The sequence below is a fragment of the Haliotis cracherodii genome, unplaced genomic scaffold, assembly GCF_022045235.1.
Source record: "Haliotis cracherodii isolate W230 unplaced genomic scaffold, xgHalCrac1.p SCAF_37, whole genome shotgun sequence".
Classification (NCBI taxonomy): Eukaryota; Metazoa; Mollusca; class Gastropoda; order Lepetellida; family Haliotidae; genus Haliotis; species Haliotis cracherodii.
This window is the reverse complement of record NW_027266294.1, coordinates 1634978-1653566: the sequence shown is the minus strand read 5'-3', so window position 1 is coordinate 1653566 and position 18589 is coordinate 1634978. Positions and strand designations below refer to the sequence as shown.

Genomic DNA, 18589 nt, shown 5'->3' with positions numbered 1-18589 from the left:
TTTACACGGGTTACGTCAATGGTTGAAACATTCGCCTGAAGATCCGGGTTCGAATCCCGACATAGCGACAATGTGCGGGACCCATTCTTTCCCCGGTGAATTCCCTGCAAGCGGCGTACAATCTCACTCACCGACAGGGTAACGCGTCGAGTAAAGTGGATCTCAGGTCTAACCACACCATCAACATCCAGGTCCCCGTTCTGTGGTTACAAAACAGAGTTGCGTCCCTTAGGAGTGCCAGAATCCCGTGACGACGGCTTGGAATCAGGGGCCACTCAGACATGATTGTCACAAGTGACCACGGGTTTGTGAATATCGTTATCAAAACACTGTTGTTGGATAGTGGAGGCGTTTGGGTTCGATGCATATTCCCTATGGTGCCAAGAGGTCCGAGCCCTTTGACCCCAGGTCGTGAACTGATCTTGTTTTAAAACCGATCAAACTGACTTAGGAAACGTTTTACCTCAGTCATGACGGGTTTAATCATCAGGACCCGGCTGTGTCAAACTTTAATGATGCATCAGCGTGTCACTCAACCCTCATTAACTAATGTATCATTAAATCCAGTTGTACCAACGTTTTAATGACGTCCTGCTGTCATAAGCGCGTCGTTAACTTAATGGAGGTTCTAGGGCATCATTAGCGTGTCATGGAAAACAAACATGGCAGCGAACATACGAACACGGAGGACGCACAAGGAAAGACCGTGTTTCTAGAAAACGAACTCAGTACCTCGAATCCATGAGCGATGAAGAAGTAAGGGCCCGCTACCGTTTTGGGGAAGCCAGCATCAGATATGTCTGCGATCTTGTGAGAGATGAACTACAGCCCCAGTCTGTCAGATCTGATGCACTAAGTGTTGAACTACGGGTGAATATTTGATAATTAACACGTCGTTACTAGAAACTCAGCAGGTTTGAAATATACAAATAATTATAACGCCATAAATAATTATAGCAGCCATCTTTACGATGAATGATACGCAGTTCTGCTTGGATCTGAACCACTCGGAATCTGAATCTTTGAAATTCAATCTGGTCATATGCAGTTTTGACATCAAATACATTAAATGAATTATACGAATAACTCTTCAGGTCAGTCAGATCTCCGTCCGCTTTAACGAGGTCATTTACTTTGACAGTTGTCAAATGGTCAGCCATGTTTGTTTACAAACAACGCAGACGTAGTTTTGGTTTCTACAGCCAAATGGAAAGCCTGTGAAATAAATAATAATGTGAAATCATCTTGTTTAAATGAAGCTTTGTTTGTTGTCTTAAAAATCTCCAATCAGTGAGATTGTAGCACGTAAAACATCTGAATGAAAGGCGTGGATTTGTGAATGAATGAGATGAGACAAAAATAGTCCCCTTGTCCAATGAAAATTGATCCTTGTTCAACTGACCAATCAGCTTCGAGAATCACTTATTGCACATATATAAAAAAGATATTACACTGCTTATTTGAGCCCATATGGGTAATAAATAATTACGCCAAATCGGGCAAATTTATAGCGGCAATCAGTACAATGAAGAATACGCAGTTCTGTGTGGGTCTGCTCACTAGCACGTGTGTTGGTACAGTCATGTATGCCTTTATGTATCTTTATAACTAAATAAGGGTGTATATACAATTAAAGATCTATCCAACTCGAAAGGCTTAATGTCTTTTGAAGAATTCAAGAAGAAATATAATGTCAAAGATACTTACTTGGAACTTGAAAAAGTTATTAGGTATATTCCCACAGTCTGGACAAAATGTTTATTGAACTGTATTGTCACAGGTAAAGTTACTATAATCCTGAACACAAGGCGTGTGTGCCACGTTATCTGAAACAGACTATAATCTGACCCCAAACAGGTGCATCCTCCTTCCGAAGTTTTATTCCTTATTTCCGGATCAGCGTGTCTGCTGAACATTCGGCACATCCTATTCCACATCCTTGAGGCAACAGTTACATTTGTAAGCTTTCGGTGCGGACTTCTAGGGCTCGATTCCTACTGGCGACACACGTTTTCTTTTTATCTCAAATTGCGTCATTGCCAAGCGAACCGGTACCACACCTAACTAATGACTCCGCAGACCCCGGATGAAGACAGTGAATCCTTGGAATACTTCTGCCACGTGATGATTGGAGGTGTGTTGATGCAAATAGTCAAACTTTGAGTACTCCTGTGGCTACTGACGGACAATATTCCACAAGTATTGATACTGAGTGAGTGAGTGAGTTGGGCTTGACGCCGCTTTTTGACAGTATTCCAGTCATATCACGGCGTGTCAGTTTAATGGGAGGAAAGCCCGAAGTGATGCAGGTCTCAGACGTTTACCACTTCGGTGAAACTCTTGAGCACGTGTATGGTGCTGACAAACCTAGAAACATAATCGGGGCGAACTGGGATTCGAACCCACAATCATAGGTTTCTGGCGTGCCCAAGGGATGCAACTCTGCACAGCGAATCGCGGCGCCTTAGACAACTGGGCTACCCGTGCCCCCTATAGCTATTGATACAGACCCACGTCAGTGAAACACACAGTGACGTGTCTATCGGTGACTCAAGCTGGAGCACAAGTATCCCCATATCAGCTGTGACTTAAGGACAAATTGTCGGAAAACATTTGCATCAGGCCTGTATATTTCAACACCTTTGAAATTTATCACCGTCTGTTGATATATATTTAACAAATATGCGATGTCGATGGACGGTGCGTGTGTACTCTGAAAGATGGTCGTTGTATTTAATCTCGAATTCACAAGATAGAATTGCGTGTATTAAAACTACTCAGTACTTAATAACTTTAGGCAGCGGGAAACGTGTGTTATAATTATATGTGATCGGCATCTAATAATATGTGTTGAAAGCGTATCCCTTCGGAAATTATATGTGTTTAAAAAAATATACTTTCGGAGCCAGTTTGAAATCGGGGAGAATATATGTTACTGTAAGCTAAAATGCCTTAGCATCAGTTGAACGTTAGTATGTAAAATATCAATCGATATGTTTGGACAGTCTTTTGCTGAAGACTTAAACTTATTTTATCTCTCAAAAAGCTAAGGGATACATTCTTTTTTGTTGTTATTCAGGGTCAGATAAACCAGTGGTTGATATAATGAGCGTCTCACCGGCGCGTCGGAGTACGATGACAGGCAATGAGCTGAGACTGGCCATCCATCCGGGCACTTCATAGGCTGGCAACTGTCCCTGCACGTGCACGTGGGGTGTGATGGGGAGAGCTACCAAAGGGACACAACTCGTGTATACATCCATAGGTGTGACACACTTAATCACTGACTCCCAAACAATGTTTTTTCCGCACTCAGAAAGTTACTAAAGAAATAAACGAGTGGATGTGGCAATGTCGGACAAGTCCATATTATGAACAGGGGCATATATTTGGTCTTCCTCGCATATTGCTATAATTTGCACATGGATTATCTGCACCTTTCTTGTCCATTCGTCACATCGTATGACTGGCCTATGGGCTTCATCCCAGAATTCCACAGGATGGTAAGGAACTTTCCCGTAGTGCATATCCGGTGTAGTTTGCAAAGCTACCAAAGGGACACAACTCGTGTATAGATGCTGAAACAATTCATCACTTCTGAATAATGTTTTTCCGCACTCAGTACATCGGAAAGTTACTTTGAAGTCTGCACCTTAAGTTATCGATGAGGGATGTAACACCTCATGACCAGCAGAACGTTTGTGTTTTCGATGACTGTCAAATACGTCAGCAAACAACGCAGGATAAATGTTCATTCACAGCCCACCATGGACACCGTTTAAAGGGGGAGAACTCTTCATGGCTTAATCTGTGCGAGCAGCATTGCACCCCGTCCAGGCTTGCCGCCATCACAGACAACATGACTCCACTTGGAAGCCACAAAGTATCCATACCCTTGACTCCGTGAAGCGCGAACGCCTGGTGCTAAAGAATAATATTATATTGTAAACTGAGTCCCATAGGAGATACCGCTTGGGTGAGATCAAGCGATAAGACACTGCTTATTACTGTCTACAAACTGAAAAGGTTGGAAGAATGATGTCGGATGATAAATAAAATCTCATCCGAGTGTCTCGTTGATAAAAGTGGAAAAACTCCTCAGTAAGGGAGTTTTACCACTTTCATAAGCTCGTGTTGATATATTTGATATCAAATGACACTTGGGTGAGATTCTCTATATATTCAAAATATATTTACATAATGTACTGTTCACACAGTGAAAGCTATTGGAATACACTGTATGTGATTGTCTATAAACAGTGGAAGGCCGCTTCCATTGTCTCGTGGATGGAGCCTCGGCCCGGGGAGCGGATGGTCGAGGGTTCGATCCCCGGCCGCGTCATACCAATAAGACATTACGCGATGGATCCTTTTGTTACCCTGCCTGGCTCGTGGCATCATGGGGCCAAAACAAGGACTGGTGGGAATCAGTATACAGTTTCTGAGTGGGATATTCGTGTTGAACTGTGGCATGGTATCTCAGTGGGCTAGCACTAGTACTATAAAATCGGCACTTGTGCAGACTAGAATACACACACACACAAACACACACTAGCTAGAATACACACACACACACACACTCTCTCTCTCTCTCTCTACCACACGCACGCACGCGCGCGCGCGCGTCGCTATGTAAGTGCAATAATCTTAAGCTAAGGGATAATTTTTTGCATCAACCGAATAAAATCTAAATAAATTTGACAAAGAGAACACTATTCCATTGCTATAGCTAATCGGTACGCCACACATTCATATATCTCTTTATATTGACAATGATGTTTTATAAACGGGGATTAAGTACACAAATGGGTAGAACATTGCAGTCAATCTACAAGGACGTTAAGGCAAGTGTAAGGTCTAACAATCGTATGTCTGAGGTATTCGATTGCCCTTTAAGTGTCAGACAAGGCTGTGTACTTAGTCCGTTCTTGTTCCCTTTCTTTATAAATGAAAACGTTCTGGAGATGGAAGAGGAGTGTCCGTTTGGTGTACAGCTCCATCCAGACACCATCCACATCCTTTACTTCTATTTGCAGATGATGATTTGATACTCGATGGTGATAGTGTTTCCTATCTCCTGAAGAAATTAAGCGTCCTTGAGAAGTTTTATAACACTCGGAAAAAGTCAGTCAGTATGTCCAAGACCAAATGGTGGTTGTTTGTCACGTTTCGTAAAGTTGTTTGTGATTATACTTACTTGGTTTGTATTTTAATAAAAGGCTTAACTGGTCCGGGGCGGTCGGGTAGCCTAGTGGTTAAAGCGTTCGCTCGTCACGCCGAAGACCCGGGTTCGATTCCCGACATGGGTGCAATTTGTGAAGCCCATTTCTGGTGCCTCCCGCCGTGATATTGCTGGAATATTGCTAAAAGCGGCGTAAAACCATACTGACTCACTCACTTAACCGGTCTAAAACTCTTGATAAGATTGCCCAGTAGGCGAAAAGGGTATAATAACTATCCTGAGAGGTACACATTCGCTACAACATTTTTCACCAGATTTCTACTTCCAAATGTTTGAGGTTTAGGGGTTTGAAATGTTGAAAAATTGGAAACTGTGCAGTTATATGCATGCAAACGGTTTTGGAACATTTTCCGCATCGAACAATGCTGTTCTTTGGCGAGTGTGGCAGATACCATATTCGTGTATATGCTTTGACAAGATGTTTGAAATAATAGCTGAACATACTAAAGATGCCAGACTTCCGTTCACCAAGAAAGTGCTACAATATGTTGTACCTGTATGATGAACATGGTCGTGTCAATTGGGTAACTAAATTAAGAAATTGTCTTTGTAAACTTGGGTTCGGACATATATGGAGGTTCCAAATGTATGGAAACCGATAGGTTTTTCTTAATATGTTTCAACAACAGTTGAGAGACAATTTTCAGCAGATCTGGCACAGCGAACTTGTTGCAAGTTAAAAAAAGTCATATTATGCTTGTTTTGAAACTTGTGTAAAAAGCGAACCTTATTTGTCATTCTTAAATTTGCAAAATAGGAAAACAACCCTACCGAGACGGAGTTGTCATACTTTGGAAGTTATAAAATTCCAAGAAATTTAAGAAAATGCAAACTTTGTAAATTAAACTGTGTTGAAACTTACGACCAATTCCTGCTCATTTGTCCATCGTATGTCAAGTTACGGCAACTATATCTCAAAGCGAAGTTCTATTGTCATCCAAACGTTCATCAATTTAATATGCTTCTGTCATCACCAAATACATATAATATTACAAATCTAGCAAAATATCTATGTTATGCAATTGAAGTAAGAAATGCCAAACTGAATGTTAAAACTTGTCTGTACTCACATTTTGTACTTAAAGGCGTGTAGCCTATATGTAATGGAACTAAAATGACGATGATATTCATCACAACCACCGATGAATATTACGGTTTGAGTGAGTAATGTTTTATGTCAATTTTAGCAATTTTCCTTTAGCAATTTTCCAGTAATATCATGGCGGGGACACCAGAAATCGGCTTAACACATTGTACCCATTTTGGGTGACAAGCAAAAGCTTTAACCACTGGGCTACCCGACCACCTTGATTGAATTTGAAAAAGTCTACCCAGAGTTACACTTGATATGTTTACAGCACTATGGCATTTGTAAAGAATAAGCCCTGGCTACAGTATAATCGAAAATGAGTTACATCCAACTTAGATGGGGAACATATTTGTTGATGATGAGCATCGTGAAAGGTCTTCATCCACAAAAGAGGATCTACATTGCCTTCATTGTATTAGTCCCTTTGGGATATACGACTTCGATGGTGGGTGGGTGCGGGGTTATCTCTATAGACTCTAAAAGATAAGTGAATACAACCTTTTTATTATTGAGTCAGTCAATCCAAACGATATTGATATCTTACCATTTATTCAACCAGGTACAACTCCTATGCATTCCAATTTCCTTAATAGGATTTCAGTTTTTAAGAAAACTAAACCCATAGATGTGCCAGAGGAAAACAGTTAATTATTCTTAATTATATGAAACATTGTTGCCAAAACTGTTTCTAGTACGCCAAGATCAACACTATCCGGATTTGCCAGCGTCTGTGTTAGAGGACTTGCTGTTTGACAACCTTTTCGTCCCCCCGAATTTTGGTATATTTTTGGTTTTCAGCCCTTTACCCTTAAAGGAACGCTCAGAATATATTCTTGACTTGAAGCATGCCTTGTCTGTGTTTCATAGTAAGCCAGAGTCAGCCGTGAATAATAGTGCAATGTGTGTACTTATAGTTTACCTGATCACCTTTAAAATGTCGGAATGTATACATTTGTAGTTTGCTTCAAAGAAAAGGTGTGGTGTTTTCCTTATAAAATCGTTTAGTTTCTACATGCAAAAAAACAGTAAACTCTGGTCATATCACAGGGAAATATACTTGCTGCTCCGTACTATACCTTCAGGAGGTGGATATTTGTTGTATAATGTTGGAGTGATTCAAACAGTAAACCCTTGTCACATCACAGGGAAATATACTTGCTGCTCCGTACCATGCCTACAGGAGGTGGATATTTGCTGTACAATGTTGGAGTCTGTCAAACAGTAAACCCTGGTCCGCCCAAGCAAAAGGTAATAGAAAGGTTGCCTGGTCAAACAAAGTGAAATACGGATTACACCCGTGAAGAACCACATTACATCGCCCCAAATTATACATCATAACAGTTATCAGCACTTACCAGCAAAATAAAAGGCTTCTTGATATGTCCCGTGTTCTGCAGCGATGATACCTGTATAAAAAATATATATTGTGTTTGCTGTTTTATACTGCACTTAGCAATATTCCAGATCCCAGTGTCACAAAGCGATTGCGGCGCCAAGACAGTATAATGTCCACGTTTAAATATGAGAGTTTCGATCACCTCAGCTTTGTGGAACAGGGCCCTGAAGTATCAATAATCCAGTCTGGACTCGGGGTAGAATGTGTCCCTTACACCCATTTGCCGGTCAGCCCCGTGGGGACCTGGGGTAGAATGTGTGCCTTGCACCCATTTGTCGGTCAGCCCCGTGGGGACCTGGGGTAGAATGTGTGCCTTGCACCCCATTGCTGGTCAGCCTCGTAGGAACGCGGGGTAGAATGTGCCCCCAGCAACCTATGCTGGTCGTGAGAGGCGATAAGGTTGATGGCGTCCCAACGTGCCCCGACGGTGTGGAACATTGCTCCTTATATCAGTCACTGGATGGCTGGATCAGACGCGATTAAAACCACCTTTGTGTAGTTGGCATAATGCCGAGAGTGACATTAAAATTTAAAAAAAAAACATAGCATAGTCTTCAGACAAAGTTTTGCATAATAAAGGAATTACAACTGAGGTTGGACTTAAACATTCAACCCATAAGGATTCGACACCGGCCGACATGCTCTTTGATAAGATGAACTATTTCCACACAGCCACCATGTCATATTCGTTGGGAGCATTTGGGTTCCTAGAAATCATATCCCAATTGCTTTGATCTATACTCATGATGTCAATCACTGGATTGTCAGGATTATTTACTGCCCGCCGTAAGCTTGAATATTATTTAAAATTACGAGACTGCAGAGTATCAATAGAAAACACTTACTTGCTACTGGAGGCCCAACCAGGATACCTATTCCTGAGGCTAACATCACAATCCCGTAGGCAGAGGCGAGGTTCCTGACCCCCACAATGTGCAGAGTGAGGGGGTTGACCAGCACCCAGCCAACTGAGGCATACAAGCCGAACATTAAGGCATACGCGACTTTTCCAACTATTGTCTTCGTCATTGGCGTTATAAAAAAGTCTACGGTTGTGATGACACCATATGTTCCTGAGAATAGAACAGAAGGTCCTATATTTGGATCGTTGGCAGCGAACCCCCCAAGAAGTCTGGACAAGGCTCCCCCTATTCCAACGACGGAGATGAGGAAGGAGGCTTGTTGAGGAGACGAGCCTTGTTTGATGAAGATGTCGGGGAGGAAGAGGTAGGAGATGAAGTTGCCCACACTGAAGGAAAACGTTGCCAACAGCAACAGGAGAAACGCTGGATGGAACATCTCCCCCACACGGTCACATTGTCCACACAAAGACGTAAGGATTTGTTGACAGAGGGTTTTCCTTGACTTGGCACTGACTGCTAACGCCGTCTCAAGCTCAGAGGGTCTCATCAGGGCCCCGAATACTGCTGCATGGAACGCTATTGCTCCCAAGAAGAGGAAGCATCCTTCAAGTCCATAAATGTCCAGCAGATACTGAGTCAGGGGAGGCAGGAAGAAGGTGCCTATCCCAACCCCCGCCATTCCAACGCCAGTTACTAAACTCACCTGTAACACAATAGAAAAAGACGTTAGCAGAGGATGTTTCGGTATCGCGAAAAGCAAATACCAGGTGTAACATTTGTATAACATGAGCTTTAGGCGCATGTAGGCTGTCCCGTGTTGGGATTCGAAACTTGTGATCGGACGTCAAACACCTTGTTTACATGACCAGAGATTAAAACCTGACAGTTTAATGATGTCATCTGTGGGATGACTCTACATCCTGTTACAAAAGCATAGCACACACCTGTTAACTCCTAATGCGACCCCTGAACAAAGTTATTGTTATTACAGCATTTTTAACAAAGGATTCTAATCGTACTAAATGTTCCATGGTTTTGCAAACTGGTTAACGATATAAGGCGATAATTTGGGGGAGCTGTATGATCCCAGCCAGGTTGTGGGACTACAATGGCACTATGCCACGAAGGAGGCAAATTCCCTGAAGTCAACGTTCTGCTGGTTTAGAAAGTTCCGAGTCAGTCTTGCAGGATGGGGCCTGGCATTGTCGTGTTGAAACAATGTCCCCTGCTGTTGGTTTTGTAAGAACAGAAGCACAACTGGTTGCAACACTTGGTCTCTGTACTGTACAACGTTCACGTTTCCCTGTATAATCACCAAATCAGTCTTCTGATCTCTTCAAATACCGCCCCACACCATGACACCTCCCCGCCGAATGGATGAACCTTTCGAATACACGCCGGAGCCAAACGTTCCCCTCTGCGTCGATAAACTTGTTCTCTGCCGTCATTTCGAAACAAGTTAAACTGACTTTCATCAGTAAACAGCACTCGACGCAAAATTCGCACCAGCCAGCGTCGAACCTGCCTCGCCCATCGCAGTATCAGGCATCGATGTTGAGCAGTCAGTACCATTGCTCGGAAAGGACGATATGCTCGGATTCCAGCAGCACGAAGTCGTCGTAGTGCTGTGCGTTGGCTAATGGGATGTCCCAACGCTGTTGCTGCCGTCGCCGTCGCCGTTACGAATCTGTTTCGCAAGTGAATGAGCCGTACCTGACCGTCTTCCAGTGGTGTCGTCCGGTTCTAGGCCTGTCCTGTGTCCACCCTGCCTGCCTGTACCGTTGAATAAGCCTGGCTACTGTCAATGGTGTACAACCAAACCTTCTGGCAATTTGGACCTGTGTTGCCCCCATTTCGGCCATACCGATGGCTCTCTCTCTCTGCTCCTGTGACAGTCGTGGCATTTCTTTTATGTGCTTCCATCACGTGTGGTTATACCCAGCACACGAACGCATTTATGCAGCTACCGTGCACGTGCAGTTTATGCCATAGGCTTGAAACCTGTTTCACCATTTTTTGTAACAGCACGAGCGCAGTCAAAGGTGGTGCGTTCAGGTGAGGTGTTTTTTGTACCTGTTCCTGGGCAGTCACATTATCAATACCCACTTGCCACTAGTTATCGCTGTTTTTAGGAAAACTACAAATTCCCAACCTATACTTTCTTTTGCCGCTTAGTTTACTTCATTGTCCGAAAATTTACTTTTTTCTTTTCCTGTTGTTTCTGACATTTTTTTTAAATTCCGGGACATAATTTGATGATGAAGAATGTTTGGCTAGAGTATCTCCAAGTGAATTTTCAGTTTCAGTTTTATTTGTTGATAACTGATTACCTACCTTAAGATGGTGAACATTGGTACAATGTGTGAAGCCCATTTCTGGTGTCCCCCACCGTTATATTGCTGGAATTTTGCTAAAAGTGGCGTCAAACCATACTCACTCACTAAGATGGTGAACTGAAGATTTTGAACTTTTGCCTTTTATACTCTGAACCATATTCCACACCTTCGACATGGGTATAGGGAAATTTAGTTTGGAGACATAGTTCAAACAAGATTGTTATTTAGTTTGTTTAAAAGCACGTCATGCCTTGGCATTTGTAATTTTAACCTTATCTTAATTATGAACTGCAGGTTGTCGGTGAAAATATTTTTCTGCCTTCTTCCTACACTTTGTGGCCTGTTTGCATTCACTAGTAAACCATGGTTTAGGAATATGGGGATTTGCAGAGGACTATGAAATGGTTTGGTCAGCAATGTCATCCATTAAGTCCGAAAACAACTGTATCAGATCTGGAATATTCTTGAAAATGTCACGTTTTAAGTTGTAAGTACAAAGTACTTCATTTAAGGACCAATTAGCCTTGGTAAAGTTCCACCTGGATAATGGTGGCTCATCAGTAGGATTAACAGTTTTAACTTAACAAGATGTTCTCAGTAATTAATCCTCGATTAATCAGTGTCAACTCAGTTTATTGCCTATTACAGTGATTGGACTATCATGTAGGTACAATGTATTTACAGCAATCAAAACAAACAAAGCTTGTCAGTGTAGATAATCTTCATTGTGTTACAACTGCAGACAGAAACTGCTCAGTCCTAACTGTTGATCACGTCCGGTCAAAATTTAAGAATGTCCGGACAATACTTTTTTAAATGTAGGGACAGAAAAATTTAAATGTCCGGTAAGCAATTTTTAAACCGGACATTTGAGATTCCCAATCGGACATGTCCGGCGCATATGATGGTTTCCGGACCCCTGGTTTTAAGAACAGTAGGAAAATTATCACTCCCGCAGAGGTAATGATGGACTGATCCTCCGCCTCTCCTGTGAGGACAGAGTGACCTCCATATCCAGAGGTCTAAACATGTTCTGTAGAGGAACCTCTGAAGGTGTAGGGACGGTTGGTGTTTGTTTTCTATTAAATTTTCATGTCAAAGGAACGGTGGCTGGTTGTGAAACAGACGGTTGAGATTGTTTCTCAGGCTGACTCTCTGTCTGAGATCCAGCACTAGACTGAGTGACAGGGAAATAGGCTTATTAATTGAAGCTGTGTCAACAGGTTGTTCAGACTTGAAAGTCTGACATGAAATAGAGGATGTTACTACAGAACGAGTGACTGCAGCAGAGTATGTAAAGTTGGAAGGACTTGAGGTCTGATTTGTAAACAGTTTCTTGGCATCTAGGTAGGATATTTTCTTTTCACTTTTCATTTTCATATTTGTATATTCTCTTTGCCAGACAGTACAGGGCCTTGATCAGGCAGGCCATGGCAGTTAAAGCACTTGAAATCATTTTCACAGTCAGAGTTTCCGTGGGTTCTACCACAACGCTGGCACACCACAGAGTTGTTACAAGACTTTGATCTGTGGCCGAACTGTTGGCATTTGTAACATCGAGGTGGATTGGGGACATACACCTCCACTCAGATATTGAAATAACCTGCTTTAATTGATTGCGGAAGCGATGTCCGAGCAAACGTCAAGAAATAAGAGTTTGTATTCGTGATGACACCATAATTCTTGACAGTGAAACGTTTCACTGCGGTGACAGCCTGCTCCTCCAGCTGCAGCAATGTCCTCTTTATAAATGTTGGACAAGCAACGAGCCCGGTCGCAAACGATGCTTCTACAAGAATTGAATGTTCTGTCCACAGACACAGCAACTTCAATTTTGCAAATATTGTGATAGACAAAAGATTGAGAGATTGCCGTCTCCATGCACACTCAACCAGAAGTGAGCCACTACGAAGACGGGTGACATTTTTCACTTTTCCACAAATTCCAGAAACTGCTTTAGAGATAGCAAACGGGTTCAGTTTGATAGGTAGTTGATCACTAGCCTCAATAAACAGGAATCAAGCACAAGAATCAAAGTTTGGAGAATTATTATTTATATCCTCAATACATCTCTTCTTTTCATTCCGAGATGAACTATATTGTTGTAGTGACATGATGAAAGTAAATTGTTCCGCACCCTTGCTCCCGCCCCACCAGGGAGTGACAACAAGGACGGTGTCAAATTGCACCAGATATCAAGGATGATGACAGCAGGGATACAGGGATGTAATACTCCTGGAAATATGACGCAAACAACAAGAAATTGGAAACAGACATATTTCGGAGGTTAACATCACCAAATTGGCCCACCGCTATAACATAATGGCGCTAGCGAGGCCACATTGGGACTTATTTATTGAGTGAGTGAGTGAGTTTGGTTTAACGCTGCTTTTAACATCATTCCAGTTATATCAGTCAGCTTAATTTGGGAGGAAAGCCCAAAGTGATGCAGCTCTCAGAGATTTATCACTTCGTTGAAATCCACGAGCATGGATATGGTGCTGACAAACCTAGAAACATAATCGGGGCGAACCGAGATTCGAACCCACAGTCATAGGTTTCTGGCGTGCCCAAGGGACCCAACTCTGCACAGAGAATCGGGGCGACTTAAACAACTGAGCCACCTATGCCTCCTGAAACCTATCAATACCTTCTAGAAGGTTCTGTGCTATGCTGGATTAGTCAAGCTGTTCTATAAGATTCCAGATTACACTTCCAGATCCAACATCATTTAAATATACTAGTAGTAACTGACACATAAGCCATAATTTTGTACAAGTCATTATATAAAGAAAATATAATTACCCTCTCGTGTAGAAGACAATAAACGCACACACGCACGCACGCACACGCGCGCACGCACGTATTCTCACCTGATCTCGGAAGTAGAAACCCAGAATGACGATGGAGCCGGTGTAGACTAAACCTTCACCTAACCCTACAAAACAAACAATAGGGTCCCTCCTTTATCACACACAACATGGGGAGTACGGGCGAGAATATACGCCCCCGGAATCACAGGCTTGCCGTATGAGGCGACTGAATGAATCAGGCATGCTAACTTAGATCAATGCTCATGATGTCAACCTCTAGCTTGTCTGGTCCAGATTCGGTTATTTACAGACCTGGTCATATACCTGGAATATTACTGAGTGTTGCAAACCTTATTACACCTTGATGTCATCAGACTTATGACTACACACTACAACAATTAATGTCATCGTCTTGAGAAATGTGTTTGTGAACATAATTGACTGATTGATCATTGAAAGTTGATAGGTGTTCGAGCAACTAGGCCCATTTACACCTTGCCCATAATAAAGGTTTGCTTAGTTCAAAGAAATGTCATAAAGAATCAAAACTGCCACATGGTTTAATATAAGCAAGGATTGCATTCTGAACTTCATGACGAACGATATTCCTAGTACATAATATTCCAGCCAAAGAGAGGTCAATATTGAGAATTGAGAGAGACTCGACCATTTCCTTACGTTGATTAACATATGTTTTGCAATGCAATAAATAATGAGTCACATTGTCCACCTGATTACACACTGACAAATGTGCAGAAATGTCTTTATTAATAACATTTAGATATGCACCAAGACCACAATGCCCAAGACGAATTCCAGTCAACAGAACCTCCTCTCTCCGATTGATTTGCAATATTTGTAATGTTATTATTAATAAAAGGCTCGCTGCCATGCATAGAGTGACGTCCTTTCAAGGATGACGCCCATCTCTGTTGCCATTTGGTGTTAGCATGGATCTTACTGACGGTAACTTACTCTGCAGAAGGTGATATTGTCTCCTCCTGGTGTGACTCATCAAAGTCTAATGCTGCAATTATTCGGCCTTCTTATTTCAATGTCGTCCAACGTGAGCAGGTATCCATGACAATTCGACATCTCAAAGATTTACTTATTCATTAAGAAGGTCGAGTAATATGTTGATTAATTCCTGCCTCGCTGAAGATGAACCTACCCGAATTGCTGGTAAAGCACTGACAGAATCACTAAAATTGACTGCTGACACAGGCCGTGCAAAATGAATCCAACAGAACGCTTCAATGATTCCTCCAAGTTTAGCTGAAAATACTGACAAGTGATCAGACAATCGCATAAAAAATTCTCTTTTGTCATTTACACTGAAGACTCCAGCACCAACACGATCGTACACTGGACACTAACATCCATCAGTGTAAATCTGGATGGTATTTATCCACTGTAGACTTCAGAAATGTTCCACGGCTATAGCTTTAATACGAGGTGCTGGCTCGGATTTATGGACTTGTTCCAGTACATCCAGATAAACTGCTGGAAGTTAAGCAACCGCAGTAGCTTTTCAAGCAGAACAGTAGTATCATCCATGTCAACGTCATGTACAATATAATGGAAAGCAGTTCTCAGAGAATGCATCCCATAAGGCCCTATACTATCTTTCCAAGAATCTTGAAAATACTCAACTCAATCATTTAACACAGTTGACGTAGGGTGTTTTCTCCAAAATGATTTCAGTTTAAACATATATCTAACATCTAACATTTCACGCCTGAGATCTAAAGGCATTTCATCCTATTCAACTAGTAAAACCTCAACAGAGGTAGTTCTGAACGCTCCAATACATTATCTTAGGGCTTTCGACTGAACGACATCAAGTCTCGCTTTTTGTGTGGCACATGCAGATCCATAGGTTAGACAACCGCAATCAAGTCGAGATCTAATGAGGGCTCTATATAATATTATTAAACACTTCCTGTCTGCACACCATTTGGTACTGGAAATACTTTTCTGAAGGTTCAGGACTTTAGTGCACTTCTGAATCAGATAATCCATGTGTGGTTTCCAGGTGAGCCTCTTATCAAACCAGTGACCTAAAAACTTGACTTTATCCACAAACTCCAAATCAGAACCACACAAGACTAATTGTGAATTATTAGGAATGTTTTTCCTAGTAAAAATGATTGCAGATGATTTAGAAGCTGAAATCTTAAACCCCCAATGTACATACCCATTCTGTACAAGACAGAGCGATTGTGTGAATGCCTTTGAAGACAGTGTCAAAATTACCTGGCCGTTTCCACAAGGCTCCGTCATCTGCCAACTGTGATGTTGTGACCAGTATATTGATATTCTCTAACAAATCATTTATCATAACATTAAATAATGTTGGGCTGATCACATAAGGTTTTCCATTCTCTAACATGTAACTATCCAACAGAGAAGTTCCAAAGCGAACTTGTATATATCTACCCTATAAGAAATCCTTTATCCAATCAAGCATATGTCCACAAACTCCAAGCTGATACAATTTTATTCCCAAGCCTTCCCAACACATGATGTCATGGCCATTAAATATTCAGTGCTACCCAGTGCATTTTTCATTTCGGTTTCTAGTCGCACTAAATGATCAGCACAAGATCTATTTTCTTGAAAGCCTGATTGAACATCTGAAAAGAGATTGGTTTTTTTCCTTGAGTGAGTGAGTGAGTTAGTGAGTGAGTATGGTTTTACGTCACTTTTAGCAGTATTACAGCAATATCACAGCAGGGACACCAGAAATGGGCTTCACACATTGTACCTATGATGGGAATCAAACCCGGGTCTTCGGCGTGAAGAGCGTACCCTTTAACCACTAGGCTACCCGACCACCCCAATTTCCTTGAAGTGAACCATTATTTCTACATGTGGTAGATGTAGGAGCAATAGGTCTGTAGGATGTTATTTCAGTAGGATCTTTACCAGGCTTTGGAACTGGAATTACTATTGCTTTTTTCAAAGAAATGGGAAGTTTGCCTTCAAGCCAAATATCATTTAAACAAAAAGCATGGTTTCAGGGCTGATAAGTGGAAGCTGTTTAAACATATCAAAACACAATGAATCATTCACCTAGAGAAGTATTTTTTCTTTAATTCATTATTATTATTTTTATTATTATTATTATTATTATTATTATTATTATTATTATTATTATTATCATTATCATTATCATTATTACAGACATTAAAAATCGAGACCGATCTTTTATCCTTCAAATGAATATTGACTGCATTCGCTTCTGTTTCGGATTGTGGGGACCTAAGTTCACTAAATGACACTGATACCTTGATGAGTATGTCACAACCGCCTCTAAAACCAAACTGACGACCTTTCGTGGGCAGACATAACCTTCCCAACGGAATTGCTGTTTCTGATTTAAGAACGTTTCCTGAATACATATAACATCTGGCATTGGCTGTAGATAATAACAGCCTTAAATCCTGGACCATTAGCATTTAGTGATCTAGCATTCCACTGAAAGATCAAGAGAGCCATAATAAGGATTAGGACTTCCATTGGGGAGCCGGCCGGCCAGGGGATGACTTTCACGTTGTTTTGTCGAAGGGAATCCTGAACAAGTCGAGCAAAATGAGGCCGGGCGTTGTCATGTTGAAAGGTAATGCCTGGGCCATGACGACGCAAAAACGGTAGAACAACAGGGCCGATGATCTCGTCGCGGGATCCCTCTACCACATCAAACGGGTCCTCTGTCTTGCTGTAATCCCACCCCATACCATAACGCTGCCGTCCCCGAACATATCTTCTTCCATGACACAACGTAACGTTCACCTCGACGTCGGTACACTCGAATCCGTCCATCGCTGTGGCTGAGGTGAAAACGAAACTCGTCAGTGAAGAGAACTTGTCCCCACTGCATGGCCGTCCAGCGTAGATGCTGTCTGCACCACTGTAGACGTGCTTGACGGTGGTTTCCTATCAAAATGGGACGTCTGGTGGGTCTTCGATCTGGCGACAATCCCTGCACATCTGAGGCGGCGACGTACGGTTTGTGAAGATATTCGTCGAAGGCCAGGGATGCTTCTTGCAGTCACTGTTGTTGGCTGGAATCGATTTCGTAGGTATGTTGTTCGAATCCAATTGTCGATTATTGGTTACGCGTGGTCTGCCACTCCGAGGATGGTCTCTGACTGCATTCGTCTGTTGCCAACGTTGCCATAAACACCAAACGGTGTTTCTGTCGACGTTAAATTGTCTTGCAACATCACGTTGACTCGATCCTGCTTCAAGCATACCAATGGCTCGCAGACGCTCATTTTCGGACAGGCGTGTCATTTCGTAATGTTGAATAATTGCGTAATTTTGCTGTTTTTCTGAGTAGTTGCATATGGAATCCCGTTAACGCACATGTTTTTCTACCCAATCTTGGGTAGTGAAATGCATGGGGCTTGCATAAAAGTCGACTTTTGCATGGAATACATACTTCTCTGTATCAGTTGAAAACCAAACTTTACTTGTTTGAAAAATACACTAAAATATTGGTGTCACAGGAACTTTTGTAGTTGAGTATATGTATAACTATATGATGGGGGGGGGGGGGGGGGGGGTGGGGGGAATCTGGTTTGTTTTATTCAAAAATTGTGATATCCCTTACTATTTTACTTCCTTTGTCGACAGATATTTTAAAACTAATACCCAGTTTCCATCGCTATATGGCGGAAATATTGCTGACACGATTACAAATATAACTCACTCTCTCATTCACTCAAACACAACAGGTCTTCACTGGAAGTGTACTTGACTTGATCTCCATGTATGTAATGTTTGTCAATACCTTGCCAAGTCAACAGGTCTACACTGGAAGTGTACTTGACTTGATCTCCAT

At 42.0% G+C, this 18589-nt stretch overlaps 1 protein-coding gene across 1 annotated transcript; it reads right to left on the bottom strand.

Annotated features, from left to right (window-relative positions):
- Positions 1 to 2550: 2550 nt before the first annotated feature.
- LOC139477887 (monocarboxylate transporter 12-like) lies at positions 2551 to 18039 on the bottom strand. Its single transcript, XM_071260319.1, has 6 exons — positions 18000 to 18039; positions 13801 to 13865; positions 8574 to 9294; positions 7688 to 7738; positions 3119 to 3229; positions 2551 to 2555 (listed from the first exon to the last, which is right to left on the bottom strand). Exons 1-6 carry the CDS (start codon positions 18037 to 18039, stop codon positions 2551 to 2553), a joined length of 993 nt encoding a protein of 330 aa, XP_071116420.1.
- Between the last annotated feature and the right edge of the window lie 550 nt (positions 18040 to 18589).

What these genes read in the sequence shown, in the direction of transcription:
- LOC139477887 (XM_071260319.1), bottom strand. Translation starts at nt 18,039, where the DNA reads ATGACACGCCTGTCCGAAAATGAGCGTCTGCGAGCCATTG. An exon ending in GGTTGGGCCTCCAGTAGCAA is followed by an intron (nt 7,739 to 8,573) that starts GTAAGTGTTTTC and finishes TTTTTTATACAG; the next exon opens with GTATCATCGCTGCAGAACAC. An exon ending in AGAAGCCTTTTATTTTGCTG is followed by an intron (nt 3,230 to 7,687) that starts GTAAGTGCTGAT and finishes TCCCTTTGGTAG; the next exon opens with CTCTCCCCATCACACCCCAC.